This window comes from Macaca thibetana, chromosome 9 (assembly GCF_024542745.1).
Source record: "Macaca thibetana thibetana isolate TM-01 chromosome 9, ASM2454274v1, whole genome shotgun sequence".
NCBI lineage: Eukaryota > Metazoa > Chordata > Mammalia > Primates > Cercopithecidae > Macaca > Macaca thibetana.
The window spans coordinates 64,538,926-64,562,437 of record NC_065586.1 but is presented as its reverse complement, the minus strand read 5'-3'; the positions used below and the strand labels follow the sequence as shown (position 1 = coordinate 64,562,437).

The 23,512-nt window shown below is 40.3% G+C and overlaps 2 protein-coding genes across 6 annotated transcripts in view; both read left to right on the top strand.

The window, feature by feature from the left end:
- The window catches only part of DDX50 (DExD-box helicase 50), a 140,446-nt gene extending 123,575 nt beyond the window's left edge, over positions 1-16,871 (top strand). For all 5 annotated transcript variants that reach the window (XM_050805222.1, XM_050805219.1, XM_050805223.1 and 2 more), the window contains 7 exons: positions 3,907-4,068; positions 4,508-4,627; positions 5,665-5,738; positions 6,265-6,424; positions 10,380-10,514; positions 12,767-12,811; positions 16,374-16,871. In XM_050805222.1, coding sequence (XP_050661179.1) covers positions 3,907-4,068; positions 4,508-4,627; positions 5,665-5,738; positions 6,265-6,424; positions 10,380-10,514; positions 12,767-12,811; positions 16,374-16,652 — 975 coding nt within the window. In that variant the 3' untranslated portion in view covers positions 16,653-16,871. The remainder of the gene's footprint in view (positions 1-3,906; positions 4,069-4,507; positions 4,628-5,664; positions 5,739-6,264; positions 6,425-10,379; positions 10,515-12,766; positions 12,812-16,373) is intronic.
- The window catches only part of DDX21 (DExD-box helicase 21), a 156,966-nt gene that overhangs the window by 100,649 nt on the left and 32,805 nt on the right, over positions 1-23,512 (top strand). The gene's annotated exons all lie outside the window — the stretch shown is intronic.

Genomic DNA, 23,512 nt, shown 5'->3' with positions numbered 1-23,512 from the left:
CCCAGGTTTACGCCATTCTCCTGCCTCAGCCTCCCAAGTAGCTGGGACTACAGGCACCCGCCACCTCGCACGGCTGTTAGGCTGGTCTTTAACTCCTGGGTTCCAGCAGTCCTCCCACCTTGGCCTCCCAATGTGCTGGGATTATAGGCATGAGCCACAATGCTGGTCAGCTCTTGAATTTGTAGTCTACCTTGCCTAACAACTCCTACTCATTCTTCAGATCTCAGTCCAAAGCATCACTTTTTAGGGAATCCTTTCTTGCCCCAAGCTAGGTCAGGTTGTCCTCTTATAAAGCCTCATTGCCTCTTAGACCCGTGCATCATCCATTACATTCATTGTCTAAATTTATTTGTGTGCCTAATTATTTGATTAATGTCCATCTTTCTGACCAGGATATGAAGACTATGAGGACAGAAGCAGTCTTTTCTTTTTTTTTTTTTTTTTTTTTTTGAGACAGAGTCTTGCTCTGTCGCCCAGGCTGGAGTGCAGTGGCACAATCTCGGCTCACTGCAAACTCCGCCTCCCAGGTTTACGCCATTCTCCTGCCTCAGCCTCCTGAGTAGCTGGGACTACAGGCGCCTGCCACCACGCCTGGCTAATTTTTTCTATTTTTAGTAGAGATGGGGTTTCACTGTCGTCTCGATCTCCTGACCTCGTGATCCTCCCGCCTCGGCCTCCAAAAGTGCTGGGATTACAGGCGTGAGCCACCACGCCTGGCAGCAGTCTTATTTTTGTTCACTTTTTTATTCCTAGTGCCCAACATGTTGTAGGTCATTATATATTTGTGGAGTAATAGGTGGTTATTGCCACCACCTTAGTGAGGCCACTGATAACTCTTTTTTTTTTTTTTTTTTTTTTGAGACGGAGTCTCGCTCTGTCACCCAGGCTGGAGTGCAGTGGCGCAATCTCGGCTCACTGCAAGCTCCGCCTCCCGGGTTCACGCCATTCTCCTGCCTCAGCCTCCCGAGTAGCTGGGACTACAGGCGCCCGCCACCGCGCCCAGCTAATTTTTTCTATTTTTAGTAGAGACGGGGTTTCACCATGGTCTCGATCTCCTGACCTTGTGATCCGCCCACCTCGGCCTCCCAAAGTGCTGGGATTACAGGCGTGAGCCACCACGCCCGGCCCTGATAACTCTTTATTTCCTTTTTTAGAAACAGGGTATTGCTCTGTCACCCAGGCTGGTGGGTGGGTGACAGAACCTAAAAAAAAAATTTATATATATATATATAGAGAGAGAGATAGAATCTTGCTCTGTCGCCCAGGCTGGAGTGCCGTGGCACAATCTCGGCTCACTGCAACCTCCGCCTCCCAGGTTCCAGCTGAGCTCCTGCCTCAGCTTCATGAGTCTCTGGGATTACAGGCACTCGCCACCACACCCGGCTACTTTTTTAGTACTTTTAGTAGAGACGGGGTTTCACCATGTTGGTCTCAAACTCCTGACCTCAGGTGATCCGCCTGCCTTGGCCTCCCAAAGTGCTGGGATTACGGGCATGAGCCACTGTGCCCGGTCGTATAATTTAATATGTTCATGATATTTTCCTGCTTATAATCATTCAATTGTTTCATATTGTCCTCAGGATAAAGTTTATATTCTATTCCAATCTCATCTCTCCCTATCCTCTCACCCCCGCTCCCTTTTCACTCTGTTTCAGCAGTGCTCAAATATTTGTAGGTTTCACTCCCCACTCTTTATGTATGATATTTCTTCTACCAGGATCTCCCTAGCCTTCTGCTCCTTCTTTTACCTAGTGGTTCCTTATGATGTTAGGTGTCAGCTTCAGGGCTGCTTTCCCCTCAAACAAGATTGAGTTAGATTTCCCTCTTAAGTATTCCTGTAGCACTCTGAACCTACACCTGTGATAGCACACGTCATATTTATTGAAGATGCCTGTCAGCTGGTGGCCCCAGAGTCGTGTTTCTTTATGAATGTTCTAGAACCAGGTATAATTCAGACAGATAGCAAGTGCTCACTGAATTCATTCATGTATGCATTAAACTATTTAGATACCAAGGCTGAAATACTGTTGGGGTTAAATTATTGTTGTGAACTTTTGTTTTTTGAGACGGAGTCTCGTTCTGCCGCCCAGGCTAGAGTGCAGTGGAGTGATTATGGCTCACTGCAACTTTCACTTCCCGGGTTCAAATGATTCTCCTGCCTCAACCTCTCGAGTAGCTGAGATTACAGGCATGCATCACCATACCTGGCTAATCTTTGTATTTTTAGTAGAGATGAGGGTTCACCATGTTGGCCAGGCTGGTCTTGAACTCCTGACTTCAAGTGATCCACCCATGTCAGCCTCCCAAAGTGCTGGGTTTATAGGCCTGAGCCACTGAGCCCGGCCTGATCATTGTTATGAACTTTTTGACTTTAATATAGTGGCCAGGAATACTAGGAAGTGTATTTATAATACCAGGAAATTTGCAGCAGAGATGAAGATCAACCTAATATAAATCGGTTCAGCATCACTAAAAATTACAGACATGTAAATTAAAACATCATTGGGAAATTATTTTTGCCTATTAAATTCACAAAGATTACAATGATTTATAATATACAAGCTGGGTGGGGTATGATGAAATAAATACTCACAGAGTATTGAAGAATAAAAGGTACACAACTTTTTTTGTAATACAGTTTTTTTTATAATACAGTTTCTGTTAAAATGCTACGTGTTCATAATTTTTGGCCCAGAAATTCAACTTCTAGATATATATCCTACTGAAATATACAGATACTGAGGCATCCAGAGATACAAGTACAAAGTTGTTCATTGCAATATTGTTTCTTTCTTTTTTTTTTTTTTTTTTTTTTTGAAACAAAGCTTCATTCTTGTCCCCCAGGCTGGAGTGCAATGGCATGATCTCCGCTCACTGCAACCTTCGCTTCCCAGGTTCAAGCAATTCTCCTGCCTCAGCCTCCCAAGTAGCTGGGATTACAGGTGCCTGCCATCACACCCGGCTAATTTTTTGTATTTTTAGTAGAGACAGGGTTTCACCATGTTGGCCAGGCTGGTCTCAAACTCCTGACCTCAGGTGATCTGCCTTTCTCGGCCTCCCAGAGTTCTGGGATTACAGGCATGAACCACCGTGCCTGGCCCATTGCGGCATTGTTTCTAAAGGTGAAAATTTGAATACAGCCCAAAAGTTCATCAGTAGGATCCATATGAATAAATTATATACAGTTTAAAAAAATTAAGTAGCATTTTATCTGTAGATGTGGATAGCTAAGATACACTAAATTTATAAAGTAGGTTACAAAACCCTACCTATGTAATATCTCACGTTATAAATAAATACATAAAGTCATAGTATATGCTTGTGTGATGTATGTGTGTATTTAAAAAAAAAAAAGTGGCCAGGTGTGGTGGCTCACACCTGTAATCCCAGCACTTTGGGAGGCTGAGGCTGGCGGATCACCTGAGGTCAGGAGTTCAAGACCAGCCTGATCAACATGGTGAAACCCTGTTTCTACTAAAAATACAAAAATTAGCTGGGCATGGTGGCAGGCACCTGTAATCCCAGCTACTCGGGAGGCTGAGGCAGGAGAATCACTTGAACTCGGAAGGTGGAGGTTGTAGTGAGCCGGGATCACTCCATTGCACTCCAGCCTGGGCAGTAAGAGTGAAACTGTCTGGGGGGGAAAAAAAAAAAGTCTGACAGAATATTTACCAAACTCTTTAGCAGTGAATTATTTCTAAGTGGCTAGTATTAGGGAAGCTTTTACATTTTATGTTAAATATTTTCTGTCATGTTTGACTTTTTTTAAACAGTAAGCATGCGTTGTTAAAATTACCAAAATAAGATTTAAAAACATGCAAAAGGAGCACAGACTAGATGATGTTGCGGTGCTATCAGTTGCAAGTATGAACTGTACACTTAATTTTCTCCCCCTTTCTCAAATAGAATGCCCAGTGTTTACATGGGGACATTGCACAGTCACAAAGAGAAATTACACTAAAGGGCTTCAGAGAAGGTAGTTTTAAAGTTTTGGTGGCAACCAATGTGGCTGCCCGTGGTTTGGACATTCCTGAAGTTGACCTGGTGATTCAAAGTTCTCCTCCTCAGGTAGGAAATGGGATTTGATTTGGGAAAAATAAGAGCAATTTTATAAATTACCATTTGATTTACAACATATTGCTTGGGATGTGAAAAATATGTCATCTCTTCTTGCTCTTAGCCATTTTTTGTTAGTGTGATATTAAATTGATCAGATTCTGATACCTTTGCAGATGATTAACTCTGTTTTTTGGATTTGAAGCATGGAGCAACAAAATCAGGCAGAGAATTTTAAAAAGTTGCCATGTAAAGAAACCTGGGATGAGGTGGATTAAAAGGTTTTAAATCATATTGCCTTTACCCCAAAATCCACACATATAATTGTTTGGAATGTTGAAAAGGGCAATAGGATTGAAATAAATATATTATTATTAACATTATTATTTGGATTCCAGAATAACTGGAACTTGCTAGAGTTTTAAAAAGTATTACCTCTTATAATCTTTAGGATGTTGAGTCCTATATCCATCGCTCTGGACGCACAGGTAGAGCTGGACGGACAGGGATTTGTATATGTTTTTATCAACCAAGAGAAAGAGGTCAACTAAGATATGTGGAACAAAAAGCAGTAAGTAGAGTTAAATTATTTCAGACTTATTGTCTAAATGGTGCCTTAAAAGAGAGTTCTTATAATTATTCTCACAAGTAGGTCTTCATAACTTTTCTCAATTTAAGCTGCATTTGGATGTGAAGCCTGCGGAGATCTAAATTTATATTAGCTTCAAGACTTTAATACAGCTTTTATTTTGAAGACAGTGGAGCTGACTTTCTCATCTTTTCCTTGAATTTCTCTCTTCAAAATCAGAAGTGCATTGTGATTTCACTGCTTCTTAGTCCAGCATTGTAAATGGGTGACTAAAAGATTGTCTTGGAATAATAGTTAAGATTCTTTTAAGTAATGGTACAAGTTTCTTTAGAAACTGTACGTTTTCTGTGGTCTGAATTTTCAGTTTTTCCTAATTTTATGTGTTTTTATATGCTATTTCATATACTTTGTAAAATAAGGAAAAAGCTGATAGATTTAAACATCTTTTTTTTTTTTTTTTTTTTTAAATCAGGCTTGTTTTACAAGTGAAATTCCGTGATTGTAACTAAGGGGCAATTCAAAAAATTATTTTTCTCTTTCTGAAATTTGTAATTGATTATTTATTAGAAAAAAACAGATCTTGGCTGGGTGCAGTGGCTCACGCCTGTAATCCCAGCACTTTGGGAGGTGGAGACGGGCAGATCACTTGAGGTCAGGAGTTTAAGACCAGCCTGCCCAACATGGTGAAACCCCATCTCTACTAAAAATACCAAAATTAGCTGGGCATGGTGGCAGGCACCTGTAATCCCAGCTACTAGGGAGGCTGAGGCAGGAGAATTGCTTGAACCTGGGAGGTGGAGGTTGCAGTGAGCCAAGATCACGCCACCACACTCCAGCCTGGGCAACAGAGCAAGAATCTGTCTCAAAAACGAAAAAAAAAAAAACAGATCTTTTAATCTGCTAGGGCTATGAAATCTTTAACTCCAAGAAATAGAAATTCAACGAACTATTAAAATATTAATTTAGGAATTAATTGTAAAGACTTCCATTTTTCTTTAATGTAACTCTTTCATTTTCAGGGAATTACTTTTAAACGTGTAGGTGTTCCTTCTACAATGGATTTAGTTAAATCTAAAAGCATGGATGCCATCAGGTATGCTTTCTGAACTTGCTGAATAATTGTTTCTTTTGTATTAGGCTATTCATCTGTAAGCTCTCCCTGTTTAAATAGCGGAAAATTTTAATCACCAGTTTTACCAGCAGACATTTAGTTATATTAAAATATAAAAATGTGGCTGGGCACTGTGGTGCATGTCTGTAATTCCAGCACTTTGGGAGGCTGAGGTGGGCAGATTGCTTGAGCTTAGGAGTTTGAGACTAGCTTGGCCAACATGGCGGAACCTTGTCTCTACAAAAAATACAAAGATTAGCCAGGAATGGTGGCGCATGCACCTGTAGTCCCAGCTACTTGGAAGGCTGAGGCGGGAGGATCGCTTGAGCCCGGGAGGTTGAGGCTGCAGTGAGCCAAGATCGGGCCAGTGCACTCCAGACTGGGTGACAGAGCAAGGCTCTGTCTCAAAAAAAAAAAAAAAAAAATTACTCTTTCTTTTTCCCATTTATCCTCTTATCTTTTATTTTTTCCCTGTGTCTTGACCAAGAATACTATTTTTAAACCATAGGTCTCTGGCTTCCGTTTCTTATGCTGCTGTTGATTTTTTCCGACCATCAGCTCAGAGACTGATAGAAGAGAAAGGGGCAGTGGATGCATTGGCTGCAGCTTTAGCCCACATTTCTGGTGCATCAAGCTTCGAACCACGATCTTTGATCACCTCTGATAAGGTAGAAATCTGTGAGAAAATTGTACTTGAGTGGGAAAAGGTTAAAATTGAACTATAGTAAATATTGTATAGTGAATTACTGTGCTTTTTGTGCAGGAAAAAACTGTTTTGCTCTATGAGAAACTGGTCTCTTTATTTCTACTCTCTAATAAATCCTTTTTTGACAATCACCTCTTCCAAATTTTTCAAATCCACAGAAAAACTGAAAGAATAATGCAGTAACCACATACAATCCACCTAGATTCAACTGTTAATAGTGTGTATCATTTGCTTTATATCCTTTTTGAGCTCTTAATATGTAATTTTTTAAAAAATATGACATGTAATAATTGTACATATTTAAAGGGTATGTAGTGATGTTTCAATACATACTGTGTATAGGGATCAGATCAGGGTCATTAGCATATCCATCGTCTTAAACATTTATCATTTCTTTGTTTTAGGAACCATTCAATATCTTCCTTCTTGCTTTATAACTTTATAAGTATATATATATTTTTTGAGATGGAGTCTTGTTCTGTTGCCCAGGCTGGAGTGCAATTGCGCGATCTTGGTTCACTGCAACCTCTGCCTCCCAGGTTCAAGCAATTCTCCTGTCTCAGCCTCCTGAGTAGCTGGGACCACAGGCACATGCCACCACGCCCAGCTAATTTTTGTATTTTTAATAGAGACGGGGTTTCACCATATTGGTCAGGCTGGTCTCAAACTCCTGACCTCAGGTGATCCACCCTCCTCAGCCTCCCAAAGTGCTGGGATTACAGGCGTGAGCCACCTCACCCGGCCTGTATTTTTTTCCTAAACCATTTGAAAGTAAGTTGAAACACTGTGATATCATCCCTAAATATTTCAACATGCATCCTCTGAGAATAAGGATATTCTGCTACATAACCACAATCTAATAAGCTTATCTGTGAAAAGTAATGATAGTTCTGTATTATCATCTAATATTTAGTTTATATCCATTTTTTTCTCATTATCCTGAAAATGTCTGTCTGGGTATTTGGAGAGAAATATAGGAAGTGCTTACTTTGCACAGACCTTTGTTAACTGAAACTTGTATACCAGAACCTACATTTCATTTTGTAAGTTTCCATGGAATCCTGCAAAGTAAGAAATAGACTCTGCACAATTAACACAGTAGCATGCAAAGTAAGTAAATGCCTGTGTGTGTGTGGAGGGGTTGTGTAAGTGTGACACCATCTGAACTCGCCTGCTACCAGGTTCGTATCACGTGCCAAAACATACCACACCAGAACCATTGGTGCAGGTAGCTCAGATATTTTTTACTTATTCAAGTGTAAGTGAGGGGAGTTTCTTGGTGAAGTGAATTTTAAATAAGAGTTCTTTTATGTCTGAGTGGAGAGAGAGAGTTAGCGAGCCTGGTCCTGGAGACATCTGTAAGACTAGAGCCTGCTGGTGGGATTTTCAAATAACAGAACAGACTAATTTTGGGCAGCACATCCCTGTGATGGGTAGGAGGGAACAAAAAGGGCAGGGCAGGTTCACTTGGATGTGACTTATTTGGTGTAGCGCAAATGAATGCAGCTGGGGTATCTGATGGTTTCTATCTGGTAGATGTTAATAGTTTAGCTAAATGTCATTTTGCTTCGAGTGACTTATTGGGCTCCATTCCATATATCCGTATGTATACATATACCTGTTTGTATGTATCTTTTTAAAAATTCAGAATCTAGTTAAATATGTTACATTTGGTATTATGTCTCTTTAGTCTTTTTTAGTCTGGAACTGTTTTCCCATCTTTTTAATTTTTTTCTGATATTGATTTGGTGAAGAGTCTAGGTCGGTTGTTTGGTATAGTATCTCACTGTCTGAATTTGTCCAAATCTCTTCAAACATCATTTAACTTTTGCCTTTATCCTCTTTTAAACTGGAAGTAATATCAAAGCTTGGTTTTTATATTTAGGTTAAATATTTTTGGCAAGGGTACTTTATAGTTAATATGTACCTCATACTGCATCACATCAAGAGGCATAAAATGTTAGGTTGTTCCAGTACTCATAATGCTTAGTTTGAGCATTTGTTTAAGATGGAAACTGCCATATTTTAAAGGTGTATTTTACTTTCTGTAATTAGTAACTTGTGGGGTGATACTTTAGCATTGAGCAAATATCCTATCCCTAATAACCCACCAAATGCTTCTTAAGACAGTATTTAAAACATATATCTTTAGAAAGCATTGAGATTTGAGCTAAGAAGTACCTAAGAAGTTATTTAGTCTCAACCCTCATCCAATAAAGAATCCCTCTTTGGCAGATGGGTCATTTAATCTCTGATTAAATATCTTAGAAACAGGGTGTTAGTGGCTTTAAATTTCTTTCATGGGTTAAACCAAAATCCAGTCTTTATCATGAATGTCCTATAGGCTTTTCCTCTTGCTGTCTCCTTGATATAACCTCTTATCACTCTCCCCTTTCTTATTTCAGACACCCTAACCTATTTGGTTTTGCTCAGACATAAACTTAACTATTACACAAGGCCTTTGCGCTTACTTTCATTGTCTTGAATGTTCTTTCCCTCTAATAACCATGTTGCTTACTCCTTTACTTCATTCTGGTCTCTGCTCAAATATACCAGAGAGGTCTTTCCTGATCACTCTAAAATAGCTTACTCCTCCCTGTACTCTTTGTTCTCTAAGCGCTGCTTTATTCCTATTCGTGATGCTTACTATATGATATTCCATATATTTGCTTATTTGTTTACTGTGTACCCACCCAACCCCACATACAGGTGTAGGTACATGCACATGCACTAGAATCTACTCTCCATGAGAGAAAGGACTACTTATTGCTGAATCTCTAGCACCTAGTACAGTCTGTGGCACATACATAGGGGGCACTCAATAAATATTTGTTTGCTGAATGCATCCCCATATCTTCTTAATGTTGATTCTTTTGCAATTAGTGAAGCTTTACAGAACAAATAATTTTGGCTTATGTAACAGTCCTTCAAAAGTTTAAAGAAATTGGTCAGGCATGGTGGCTCATGCCTGTAATCCTAGCACTTTGGGAGGCTGAAGCAGGCAGACTGAGTCCAGAAGTTCAAGACCAACCTGAGCAACCCCGTCTCTACTAAAAATACAAAAATTAGCACAGCATGGTGGCACACATCTGTAGTTCCTGATGCTTGTGGGGCTGAGGTGAGAGGATTGCTTGTGCCCAGAAGGTTGAGGGTGCAGTGAGCTGAGATCATGCCACTGCATTCCAGCCTGGGTGACAGAGCGAGACCCTGTCTTTAAAAAAAAAAAAAAAGTTTAAAGAAATTTATGTTGTATGTATGTATGTATGTATGTATGTATGTATTTATTTATTTGAGACAGGGTCTAGTTCTGTCACCCAGGCTGGAGTGCAGTGGTGCAATCTCGGCTCACTGCAACCTCTGCCTCCTGGGCTCCTGGGCTCAAGCCTCCCAAGTAGCTGGGACTGTAGGAGTGCGCCACCATGCCTGGCTAATTTTTTTTTTTTTTTTTTTTTGTAGCAATGGCATTTCACCATGTTGCCTAGGCTGGTCTCAACTCCCGGGCTCAAGTGACCCTCCCGCCTTGGTTTCCTAAAGTGCTGAGATTACAGGTGTGAGCCACCACACCTAGCCAAGGTTTTCACTCCAAGCTGACTTTGACTCCCTCAGCATTTCCTTAATTCTTCACTTCCATGTTGTCTTTCTTGGCTCTGGTTTGCTTAATTCTTAATTCTCTCTTAAAGCATAATGGTTAGAATTAAATAGAGTCTTGCAGCAATACATAGGATAGTACTTTCAATTATCTGTAAACACTATTCTTCTAATAATGTAGTTTCAAAAAATTTTTTTAGCTGCAGTGTTATATACTTTTGGCTTATAAGAAATGCACAGTTACATCTTGAAGGATTATAGAGTTAGAATTTCATTGTACTGCTGCTGCTGATTTATTTCCAAACATAATGTGGTTTTTATTCCTCAAGGGATTTGTGACCATGACTCTGGAAAGCCTAGAGGAAATACAGGATGTCAGCTGTGCTTGGAAAGAACTTAACAGAAAGCTGAGTAGTAATGCAGTGTCTCAGATTACCAGAATGTGCCTCCTGAAAGGAAATATGGTAGGCTTTTCTAGACAATTAAAAAGCTTTTTAATCAACTACCCCAAATGTTTACAAACACTAGCAAATTTTGTTTTCTCTTTGAAGCCTAATGGCGTGAATAATACTGTTTTCTCTTTGTTTGTTTCCAGTTATAAATTTGGGCATTATATATGTAACCCATTCCTCTAGAGCTGTAAGTCATTCTGTTCAGTTTGACTATCTGATACCCAAGTTATCTAAGTTTCTGCCACATACCGTATGTGGTTGTGTACATGTGTTTATTCTTTTTATTTTTTAAATTTTATTTATTTACTACTTTACAGTGATGAGGTCTCACTGTTTGCTCAGGCTGGTCTTGAACTCTGGGACTCAAGTGATCCTCTTGTCTTGGACTCCCAAACTACTGGGATTATAGGTGTGAGCCACTGCACCTAGCCTTTTTGTATTATTATTTTTATTTTTGAGACAGAGTTTCACTCTTGTCACCCAGGCTGGAGTGCAATGGCACAATCTTGGCTTACTGCACCCTGTGCCTCCTGGGTTTAAGCAATTCTCCTGCCTCAGCCTCCTGAGTAGCTGAGATTACAGGTGCCCGCCACTATGCCCAGCTAAGTGCTATGCCCTCCCAAAGTGCTGGGATTACAGGCATGAGCCACCATACCCTGCCCATATTATTATTATTATTATTATTATTATTATTATTATTATTTTGGTAAAGACAGGATTTTGCCATGTTGCCCAGGCTGGTCTTGAACTCCTGAGCTCAAAGGATTCACCTGCCTCAGCCTCCCAAAGTGCTGGGATTACAGGCTTGAGCCACTGCACCTGGCATGTGTGTTTATTTTGTAAGACTAAGTAGCTTATGATTGCAGTAGTTAAGCAGCTCTATAATTTTGAGGACATGCAGGTTAGTTTTTAAGTGCCCTGCTCTTCGTTGTTAATGAATTAATGATATGAATTAAATATTTTAATACATTTAGATAGCAAAATTAAAACTGTAATCTTGTGACTGATTTCTTCTAATGGTTTTGAAAAATGATGTTATGTTATTAATTTAACTTTACTGTATAGGTTCATTCTAGCTTGGAATTTATTAACTAGATTGTTTATTGCAAATAATCATCTCTCTCAAAGTTTAATATTACTTACCTTTAAAAAGGATGTGGTGGCCGGGCGCGGTGGCTCACGCCTGTAATCTCAGCACTTTGGGAGGCCAAGGTGGGCAGATCACGAGGTCAGGAGATCGAGACCATCCTGGCTAACACGGTGAAACCCCGTCTCTACTACAAATACAAAAAATTAGCTGGGTGTGGTGGTGGGCGCCTGTAGTCCCAGCTACTCGAGAGGCTGAGGCAGGAGAATGGCATGAACCCGGGAGGCGGAGCTTGCAGTGAGCCGAGATTGCGCCACTGCACTCCAGCCTGAGCGACAGAGCGAGACTCTGTCTCAAAAAAAAAAAAAAAAAAAAAAGGATGTGGGGCAAGTATGAGACAAATACATACTTTCAGGAAAAAAATGTAGAGGGGAAGGAAAAAATAACAAGACATATAGGCCAAACTAGTTGCTATACTTGAGTGTTAAATTAATTTTCAGCTTATTGACAACTAAGACCATGGAAGAAACATCTTGGGTTATATAATTCTTATCTAATAAATATTGCAGCTTTTTTCTTTTTTTTGAGACAGGGTCTCACCCTGTCACCTAGGCTGGAGTGCAGTGGCGTGATCTCAGCTCATTGCCACTTCCACCTCCCAGACCCAAGTGATCCTCCCACTCCCACCTCAGCCTCCCGAGTTGCTGGGACTACAGTCATGCATCACCACACCTGGATAATTTTTGCTATTTTTTTTTTTTTTGTAGAGATGGGGTTTTCCCTATATTGCCCAGGCTGGTCTCGATCGAATTCCTGGACTCAAACAATCTGTCCACCTTGGCCTCCGAAAAGTGCTGGGATTCATGAACTACCACGCCTGGCCTATTGCAGCTCTTTATAAATGAAACTTTCTGTCATTAAATTTTAAAAGAAATTTATTAGAAGGATCATTTTACAGGGCACATGGAACAACATACAGTGTCTACACAAACTCTTCTAGAGAATACTCTAGCTTCTTAGCAGTAGTTGTAAATTCTTATTGGATAATGTGTTTAGTTAACTTTTTAAATTTAGAAAATATATTAAACAGCCACTGAGTCATGCATTATTAGTAAAATAAAAAAATCAACACACATATGCATGTAATTTAAAATGTTTTGCTTTGTTTTGCTTTTAGGGTGTTTGCTTTGATGTTCCCACAACTGAGTCAGAAAGGTTACAGGTATTTTTAAAATTTTATCTTTTAAATAGTTGAGTACATTCTCTAACATTTAGATTGGGATATTTTGGGAATCATAGTCACAATGTCATTATCATGCCTAAATCAATGAAGAATTCCTTAATATAAAATAACTAGTCTGTCTTAAACTTAAATGTATTTTTAAAGAGATGGAGTCTCTCTCAGTCTGGAGTGCAGTGGCATGATCATAACTCATTGCAACCTTGAATTCCTGGGCTGAAGTGATCCTCCCACCTCAGACTCCCAAGTAGCTAGGACTACAAGGCATGTGCCACTATTCCTGGCTAACATGTGCCACCACACCCGGATAACTTTCTTTTTTTTTTTTTTTTTTTTTAAGTAGAGATGGGGTTTCTCCATGTTGGTCAGGCTGGTCTGAAACTCCCGACCTCAGGTGATCCACCCGCCTCGGCCTCCCAAAGTGCTGGGATTACAGGTGTGAGCCACTGCTCCTGGCCCCATGCCTGGCTAATTTTTAAAAAAAATTTTGTAGAGACAGCGTCTGTAGCACAGGTTGGTCTTGAACTCCTGGCCTCAAGTGATCCTCCCACCTTGACCTCCCAAAGTGTTGGGAATGTTGGTGTGAGCCACCATACCCAGCAAAAAATTTTTTATTATAAATCATTTCAAACATATTTTTTAGATGAGGGACTTGTATAATGAATCTCCATATACCCAACACTCAGCTTCAACAATGATCAGTTCATAGCCAGTTTTGTTTCATTTCTGTGTTCATCTACTTACCCACTTTTCTGCACTCTTTTGAAATAAATTCTAGGTATTCTGTCATTTCAACCATAAACATTTGCATATTTCTAAATATTAACGACTTTAAAAAATACGTTATCATAATACCATAATTAAACTCCCCCAAAATAATAATTCCTTATTATTGTCCAATTTTGTTTAAATTTTTCCATTTGTTTCCTAAATTTTTAAATATAGGGTCCATAAAGCTCATACATGGTAATTTGATGTTTCTTAAGTCTCTTTTAATATATAGGTTCTTTCTGCTCCCTCTCTCTTTTAAAAAAGTATCACTGTATTTTATCTGTTGAAGAAAGAAGTTGTCTACTGGATTCCCATAATGAAGAATTTGTCTATTATATCTCAGTACATACTTATATACCTACTTTGAAACAAAAATGAGTATTCTGCTTTTGAAGTCTTTTTAAAAATTCAGAATATATTAAAGGCACATTTTTGTGTCAATAACACAGTTCCTTTTTTTCTTTTCTTTTTATATTTTAATTTTTTTTTTTTTTTTTTGAGACAGAGTCTTGCTCTGTTGCCAGGCTAGAGTGCAGTGGTGCAATCTCAGCTCACTGCAACCTCTGCCTCCCGAGTTCAAGCGATTCTCATCCCTCAGCCTTCTGAGTAGCTGGGACTACAGGCGCCCGCCACCACGCTCGGCTAATTTTTTGTATTTTTAGTAGAGACGTGGTTTCACTGTGTTAGCCAGGATGAAATTTTTGTATTTTTAATAGAGATGGGGTTTCACCATGTTAGCCAGGATGGTCTTGATCTCTTGACCTCATGATCTGCCCGCCTTGGCCTCCCAAAGTGCTGGGATTACAGGCTTGAGCCACTGCGCCTGGCCTTTTTATATTTTTAAATAGAGATGGGGTCTTGCTATGTTGCCCAGGCTGGTCTCAAACTCTTGGTCTCAAGTGATCCTCCCACCTCAGCCTCCCAAAGTACTGGGTTCACAGGTGTGAGCCATTGCACCCAGCCACAGTTACTTATTTTTAATTACTCCCTGACATTTTGGCATTTGGGTGGCTGGTTTTCTTAACCAGTGTCCTATTTTCTGAAATTTATATTTTTTCTAAAATTTACTATTATTAGGACTGCCCTAAACATTAGTATAGCGAATTCTTTATGCATTGCCATGTTTATCTCTTTTTTAAATGTGATTGCTTGGCCAAAAGGTTAGTGCCTTTTTAAAAAAATTTTGGTTATATATTGCCAAACCCACCAGTGGTATGTTCGTTTGTCTTTTCCCAAAAAGTACCAGTATTGGAAAGAAAGATAGCCTTAGCAACAGGGTGTCTTAATAACAACTTTTTTTGAGACAGAGTCTCTCTCTGTTGCCTAGGCTGGAGTGTAGTGGCACGATCTAGGCTCACTGAAACCTCTGCCTCCCAGGTTCAAGCAATTCTCCTGCCTCAGCCTCCTGAGTAACTGGGATTACAGGCACTCACTACCACACCCGACTAATTTTTGTATTTCTAGTAGAGTTGAGGTTGCACCACGTTGGCCAGGCTGGTCTCGAACTCCTGACCTCAAGTGATCTGCCCACCTCGGCCTCCCAGAGTGCTGGAATTACAGACATGAGCCACTGTGCCCAGCCAATAATAACTTTCCTTGCCAACTCATGATCACAATAAGGAACAGTTAGTGTAGCAAGATATAAAATAGTGATGTTCTTATAGGTTACCGATTTGTATATCTTCACTTGTTTACTCCAATAGCAAAGTGTTTCCGGTGGCTACATTTTTTAGTCCTTGGCTGGTGTTGACTTGTATTTAATCTCCATCATGGGCTCTTTTACTTTTGCTTGTCAGTGTACCTGCTGAAAACAATGCACTACTTATTAATGGCCTATCTGCATTGTGCTGAGATACCAAATAGTGCTGTTTTAGAATGTATAAACTGAAGCCGGGCACGGTGGCTCAAGCCTGTAATCCCAGCACTTCGGGAGGCCGAGACGGGCGGATCACAAGGTCAGGAGATCGAGACCATCCTGGCTAACCCGCTGAAACCCCGTCTCTACTAAAAAATACAAAAAAAAAAAAAACTAGCCGGGCAAGGTGGCGGGTGCCTGTAGTCCCAGCTACTCGGGAGGCTGAGGCAGGAGAATGGCGTTAAGCCGGGAGGCGGAGCTTGCAGTGAGCTGAGATCTGGCCACTGCACTTCAGCCTGGGCGACAGAGCAAGACTCCGTCTCAAAAAGAATGTATAAACTGAGTATAATGTATACTTTTATACATTTATTTAATCAGTATATTTATTAATACATAGTATAATTTTGAATGTATATTTAATTAGAATATATTTATTTAGAATGTTAGAATTTATTAGATAAATGTGCTGAGATACCAAATAGTGCTGTTTTAGAATGTATAAACTGAGTATAATGTATACTTTTATACATTTATTTAATTAGTATATTTAATTCGTAATATGTAGTATAATTTTAGAATGTATACTTAGAATGTTAGGATTTCTTTATTAGAAGTATATTTATTTAGAATGTTAGAATTTTGAATGTGTATTTATTTAGAATGCATATTTATAGAATGTAATTAGTATAATTAGTAATACATACTTTAATTTTAGAATTTATGAACTGAGTATGAATTTATGATCTCGAAAATAGAAAATATTTTTGCTTATTTTCTGGTTTTCATTTTTGTTCCAGATACTTTAACAGAATAGATGGCCTTTAGCTAATAGATATGAAAAAGGTGTCTTCTATACTTACATGTTTACTTATGGTTTCTATTTTGCATTTATATTAATCCTGTAAATTCCCCTAACAGGCAGAGTGGCATGATTCCGACTGGATACTCTCAGTGCCAGCCAAATTACCTGAAATTGAAGAATATTATGATGGAAACACATCTTCTAATTCCAGACAGAGGAGTGGCTGGTCAAGTGGTCGATCGGGCCGGTCAGGCCGGTCAGGTGGTCGATCTGGTGGCCGGTCAGGTAGACAGAGTCGACAAGGGAGTCGCTCAGGAAGTCGACAAGATGGTAGAAGACGAAGTGGGAATAGGAATCGATCAAGAAGTGGGGGCCACAAACGGAGTTTTGACTGAGTATTTGATAGTTAATCTACCAGTGTGAGCTTGCCTATTTCTGCCTAATCATGTACATTATCCACCAAAAATTAGGTCATCATAGTTGAGGTATGTGTCTGCTATTTGCAAAGAAGTTGGTCGTATTTTTTTAAAAAGTATTTCACAAGAATGGTTGTAAACAAATCTAATCCAGTTATACCTTTGAATAAAAAAACCTCCTTTTATTGTCTCTTTTCACTTACGTGTTAAGAATTTTCTCAATGTAATCTTAAAATATCTTTACAAACTTGGCAGTCAGGCCAAGTGTGGTGACTCATGGCTATAATCCCAGCGCTTTGGGAGGCTGTGGTGGGCGGATCACTTGAGGTCAGGAGTTTGAGACCAGCCTGACCAACATGGTGAAACCCCAACTCTGTTAAAAATACAAAATTTAGCTGGACATGGTGGCGCATGCCTGTAATCCCAGCTACTTGGGAGGCTGAGGCAGGAGAATCGCTTGAACCTAGGAGGCGGAGGTTGCAGTGAGCCAAGATCATGTCACTGCACTCCAGCCTGGGCAATAGAGTGAGACTCTGTCTCAAAACAAACAAAACTTGGTAGTCAAGCTAATCTTAACGTAAGATTACCTGCATTTTACAAAATGTGATGTATTTGTATTCATATCATTCTTTCCATAGGTTATGTGATAAAAATAAGAAATTCCCTTCTACATTAAAGGACTGTGTAAACTGGTGACATGGTTAGTTAGGTGTATCATTTTAGTCTAGATACAGTTAATTAAAAGGGTGTGCAAACAGTGCATACTCATTAATTTATTCCACAGATATTTATTGAATTTCTACTATGTTTCCATCACTATGCTAACCACTGGGGAGTATAGTTGTGAATAAGGCATAATCACTATCCTTAAGAAACTTAGAGTCAATTATTACAGACTTAACAAATGAAAGCTAAGACAGTGGTAGGTATGGGATGCTAAGGACCTACTTGGGGTGCACCTGACCAGTTTTAGGAGTCAGGAAGGCCTTTTAAAAGTGATACCCAACAGAGAAATAAAGAAGTATCCATTTAACCACATGTATGTACTGGTGGGAAGAGGAGTTTAGAAGGGAGAGGGCTTGCAGGCAGAGAGAACAGCATATGTGGAACCCAGAGGCAAAGAATAGCATGGTAAGTCTGAGGTTTCCATATGACAGAGAACAGGAATCAGAGACCGGTTTAGTATTTAACAGGGACAGATTTTAAAGACCTTATGTACGTTGTTAAGGAGTTTAAAGCTTTTCTTGAAGACAGTGGGTAATCATTTAAGGGCTTAAAGTAAGGAGTAACATGATTTGATTTATATTTTAGAAAGAATGCTGGCCACACTGAAGAGACTGAATTGGAGAAAAGGCAGACTGGAGGCCTGGAGACCTCTTAAGATGCCATAGCAGTAATCTATGGTAGAGATCTAGCTGGCGATCTGAACTAATGCTAAGTAACGTATTTTGAGGGATGAGAACTGAGGCACTTGAGAGGTTGTTGCTTGTCCAGAATCATGCAGCTGGATGTGAGGTAAATGAGGATTTGAACCCAGAAAAATGTCTAGCTTCTGAACCAGCACTCTTAACTACTGTACTAAATAGTGACAGTGGACATTGAAAAACATGGATAGGTTTCAGAGGTTTTTTTTTTTTTAATATGGAGTCTTGCTGTGTCGCCCAGGCTGGAGTGCAGTGGCGCGATCTTGGCTCACTGTAACCTCCCTCTCCCAGGTTCAAGTGATTCTTCTGCCTCAGCCTCCTGAGTAGGTGGGACTACAGGCACGTGCCACCATGCCCAGCTGATTTTTTGTATTTTTAGTAGAGATGGGGTTTCACCGTCTCTAGCCAGGATGTTGTCGATCTCCTGACCTCATGATCCGCCCGCCTCGGCCTCCCAAAGTGCTGCAATCACAGGCGTGAGCCACTGCGCCCAGCTGGTTTCAGAGTTAGGAGGCAGAATTGTTAGGACTCAGATAGTGGATTAAAAGATGAGAGGGAAATAGAATAAAACCTGGATTTTGTTTTTGTTTTTTAGATGAGGTCTCACACTGTTGCCCCAGCTAGAGTGCAGTGGCTCAATCTAGGCTCGCAGCAACCTCAACCTCCTAGGTTCAAGTGATCCTCCCACCTCAGCTACTCTAGTAGCTGGAACTATAGGTGCATGCCACCAAGTCCAGCAAAAAACCTAGATTTTTTCCCTGAGATAGGGTACTAGGAGGAAGAGCAAGAAAAGTTATATGAAGAGGAGTTGGGAATATGATTAGTTCAGGATTAGATATATTTTAATATTAACTAACCCATGAAATATGTAAAAGGAAATAAACAGTAGACAATTGGATTTGTAATTCTGAACCTCAGGAGAGAGATTTGTTCTAGAGAGATAATTTTGGGAATGATAGACCAAAAAATAATGATAGTTAAGCTAGTAGATGAGATTATCCAAGTATGGTAAGAGCAGAGGACTGAGGAGGGAAGCCAGAGGACTACCAGTGTACTTAATTCATAGTAGAAGAAAGAGGACTCCATTGAGAAGAGATGAGGAGGACAGAAAGCCCAGGAGTGTGTGGCTTTTAGAGGAAACAGTACGAGCTAGAAATGGCCATTGGATTTGGCAAAAGAAACTTTATAGGGAGCAACCATAGTAATAAGAGTATTGAGAATAGAAGCTATTTAGCAGTGGGTTCAGTAGGAAATGGGAGATGAAGTGGTGAGAACAAACATGAAGATCTCATTCTGAAATCTGATTGTCAATAGGGAAGAATAAGCAAAAGCTGGAGATAGAAGGACATGAAATTCTGGCAAGGATTTTATGTGTATGTGTGGGAGGTGGGGTATTTGAGCATGTTGAAATGTGGTAGGAAGAAGCCCTAAAGGAGAGAGGGCAACATGAAGTTTCAGGAGAAGGAATTTATGGGATCAAGCACACAACTAGAGATTTTAGCTTTAGTTATTCATTGTTTATTTTTTAAAAGTTTATTAGGCCAGGCGCGGTGGCTCATGCCTGTAATCCCAGCAGTTTGGGGGCCAAGGCGAGCAGATCACCTGACGTCAGGAGTTCAAGACCAGCCTGGCTAACACAGGGAAACCTTGTCTCTACTAAAAATACAAAAATGAGCCGGGTGTGGTGGTAGGTGTAATCCCAGCTATTCGGGAGCCTGAGGCAGGAGAATCGCTTGAACCTGGGAGGCAGAGGTTGCAGTGAGTGGGGATTACGCCACTACACTCACAGCCTGGGTGACAGAGTGAGACTCTGTCTCAAAAAAAAAAAGAAAAAATATATTTATTGATTGATAGAGTCTTGCACTTGCCCACGCTGTTGTGCAGTGGTACAGTCATGGCTCACTGCAGCCTCGATCTCCCAGGCCCAAGTGATCCTCTTACTTCAGCCTCCTGAGTAGCTGGGACTATAGGTGTGTGCTACCATACCCAGCTAGTTTTTGTGTGTGTGTGTGTTTTTTTTTTTTTTTTGGTAGGGATCGAGTCCCATTATGTTGCCCCGGCTGGTCTGAAACTCCAAGGCTCAAGCAATCCTTCTATCTCGGCCTCCCAAAATGCTCAGTTGCAGGTGTGAGCCATGTGAGCCACTGTGCCTAGGCTTTTTTTTTTTTTTTCAATTGGCTGTGTTGCCCAGGCTGGTCTTGAACTGGACGCAAGTAATCCTCTTGTCTCAACCTCTTGAGTAGCTAGGATTATAGTGCATGCCACTGTTCCTGGCTAGAGATTTTAGCCTTAGATAGCATAACATTTTGTCAGGGAGAAAGTATGATTATCTTGCAGATGTTAAGGTAACAACTACAGGTGGAGCAACTGAGTGATTTCCTGTATTAAACAGCATTATATTGTAGGAATGAAGATGAGGGATAGTTTGACTGATCCAGATTGGAGTTTCACTTTGTGAGTGAAAGGATGATGAGGTAAAGATGCCAAAGACTCTGGCAAAAGTGATAGGAGTAATGGTCCATGGAGTCTAGACTGCCTAGGGATTGAAGTGGAAATGGGGTTGATAACAGAGAATGTAGAGGAGGCAAGGGACTGAAGGTCCATGAGGGCTGTCTGAACTTGAGATTTCAAGAATGGAGCAACTGGGGAGAAGCAAGTGCAGAGTATGACCTTTGTCTGTTGGGGCAAAAGTCACTTCAGTTGCGGTGGTCAAAGCAGTGGGTACATGGGTGGTACTCAAGGACAGTGAGGTCTCCTACGATGAAAACAAGCCAGGACTGCAGTGAGGAAGACTAACCCGATTCGAAAATATCAGTGAATGGTGGGGGTTGGGAAATTACCTGAATGAGGAGGGGTATAGGGTGACATTATGCCTTATCTTTTAAAGGGACAAGAGCTTTTACATGAAAGTGGAGTAATGGTTTGAAAATGGATTTGAGGAAAAGAGGACGCTGACATCAACTGGGATATGTGGAATTTCAGGGAATGGGCAACATCTGTGTGTGAAACCTGCAGAGGGTGGGTATTCAGAAAGAGCCAGATTTCAGTTAAGCCAAGGAGGCAGGGAAGGACTTTCAGTGCTGGCTTGTGGAAGGTGGAAGTTTTGATTTGGGGGACTAGTGTTACAGACACACAACTGGGGGGAAAATGTCAGTCTGCTTTGCATTTGAGCAACTGAGTTGTTGTATAACCAAGATGAAATGGGCTCCATTCATATTAAGTTGCATGAGTACTAGTATATTCAGTCAGAATATGTTGTGTGCCTACAATGTCGCGGGCAATATGTTTTGGGTTAATAAGCAGTGCCCAGTCTCTGTACCCTGGAGCTCAGAATCTAGTGAAATAAGTGGACAATAAACCTATGTCCATGGGAATGACTAAGTACAATGATTTGTGAATACTGAGCAAGGGCACCTGGCCCTGGAATGGGAGTGGGAGTTCAGGGAAAGCTTTTTAGACATGATGACTGAGCATTAAGTAGGTAAAAGAAACAGGAAACTGGGAATGGGCATCCAGGCAAAGTCACAGAAAAGCTGATGAAACAACATGGTCTTAAGTATGGGGAACTATGAGTAGCTCTTGTTGCTGGGATTGTGACTATGAGGAAGGCAATTGTGAGAACAAGGCAAGATGTATTATATCTTGGAGGGCTTTGTAGGTCTTGTTTTGGATAGCCATTGGAGGGTTTCAGGGAAGAGTGAAAAAGATAAGTATGTAGGTAAATGCCAACAGGGTGGATGGGTTTAAGAGAGTCTACCTGCTAAAGGTCAGCTGCCCCTATTAGCAAGGGTCCTAACAAAATTAAATAATAGCTTTCCATATGTTTTGAAAGTAGGATGGGGCAGGGCAAATTTCTCATCAGATTCGCAGCTTTGGGCTGCACTTGGCCACTGGTATTACTCTTCTTCTTTTTAGAAGCCAGTACCTTCATGGCTCCATTTTTTGGCTTTTGGCCTCCTGTTTGGTACTCTGTGCTCTAGTCATTTAACAGCTATTTGAACTAGAATCAGTTACCCTGATCTTCAGTTTTTGAATTTATAAATGAAATAACATCTGTTTTATTATCTCCAGCTTTAGAATTATGAATTCACTTAGGTTTAAATCTTGAGAGGCTTCTCTCATTGTTTTTGTTTCCTATATTTTGGGGATAGTGCTTAACAGTAGTTTTTAAAAACCATATTCCTTTTTTTTTTTTTTCCTTATATACATGTCAGGCAGAGCGCAGTGACTCACGCCTGTAATCCCAACACTTTGGGAGGCCGAGACGAGTGGATCACTGAAGGTCGGGAGTTTGAGACTAGCCTGGCCAACATGGTCAAACTCCATCTCTACTGAAAATACAAAAAATAGCTGGGCGTGGTGGTGAGCGCCTGTAATCTCAGCAATTTGGGAGGCTGAGGCAAGAGAATTGCTTGAACTCAGCAGGCGGAGGTTGTACTGAGCCAAGATCACGCAACTGTACTCCAGCCTGGACGACAGAGTGAGACTTCATCTCAAAAAAAAAAAAGATACATGTCCATTGTTGGGAATCTGAAAAAATAGAGAAGCAAATGGAAGAATATAAAAACCACCCACAGTCACATTACTCAGAAATAATGACTGCTAACATTTTATTTTGTAGACTTTTGAATTCATTGTGTATGCATATACATGCTCTTAAAAATAGAAATTCTCCCTCTAATTTTGTGAAAACATTACATCATCCAGATCAGAGGAAATGGGCCTGGCAAAATATTGATATTTAAGCATTCAAGGATATTCAACATTTCCTATCAAAGTTTTTCTCTATTTCGTTTTGTTTTTTTTTTTTTTTTTTTTTTGAGATAGGGTCTTGCTCTGTCACCCAGGCTGGAGTGCAATGGTGCAATCTTGGTTCACTGCAACCTCCGCCTCCCAGGTTCAAGCAATTCTGCTTCAGCCTCCCAAGTAGCTGGGACTACAGGTGTGCACCACCATATCCAGCTCCTATCAAATTTACATAAGCTATTCTTCCTCTTGTTACTGAATTTTATACTGATGACAAGATAATTGGCCACCTTTTGTCCAGTGGGCCTTTTGCATGTTTCCTGGTGGAAATTTGGGTTTGCCCCTATATGCAGGTTACAAAGGAACTTAGTTTATAAGCTTTGAAAAGTTTTCCATTTAGTACCATTCTGGGGCTTACTCTCTTGTTGAATATCTCTTGATGATAAACATGTCCCTGTACTGTATGCAGTAGTATCATGTATATAGCAGGATCATGTAGTGTTGTGGTTTGTCAACCAGACTGCAGGTTCTTTGAGGCAGGGACTGGGCCTCCACTTAGTATCTAAACTACATGATACAATGGTGAAACCAGAGATGTTAAGCATTTTGTTGGCCAATTAGTTGACTGCATTCATGCTTGCTCTCCTTTCTTCTACATCTAACACCAGG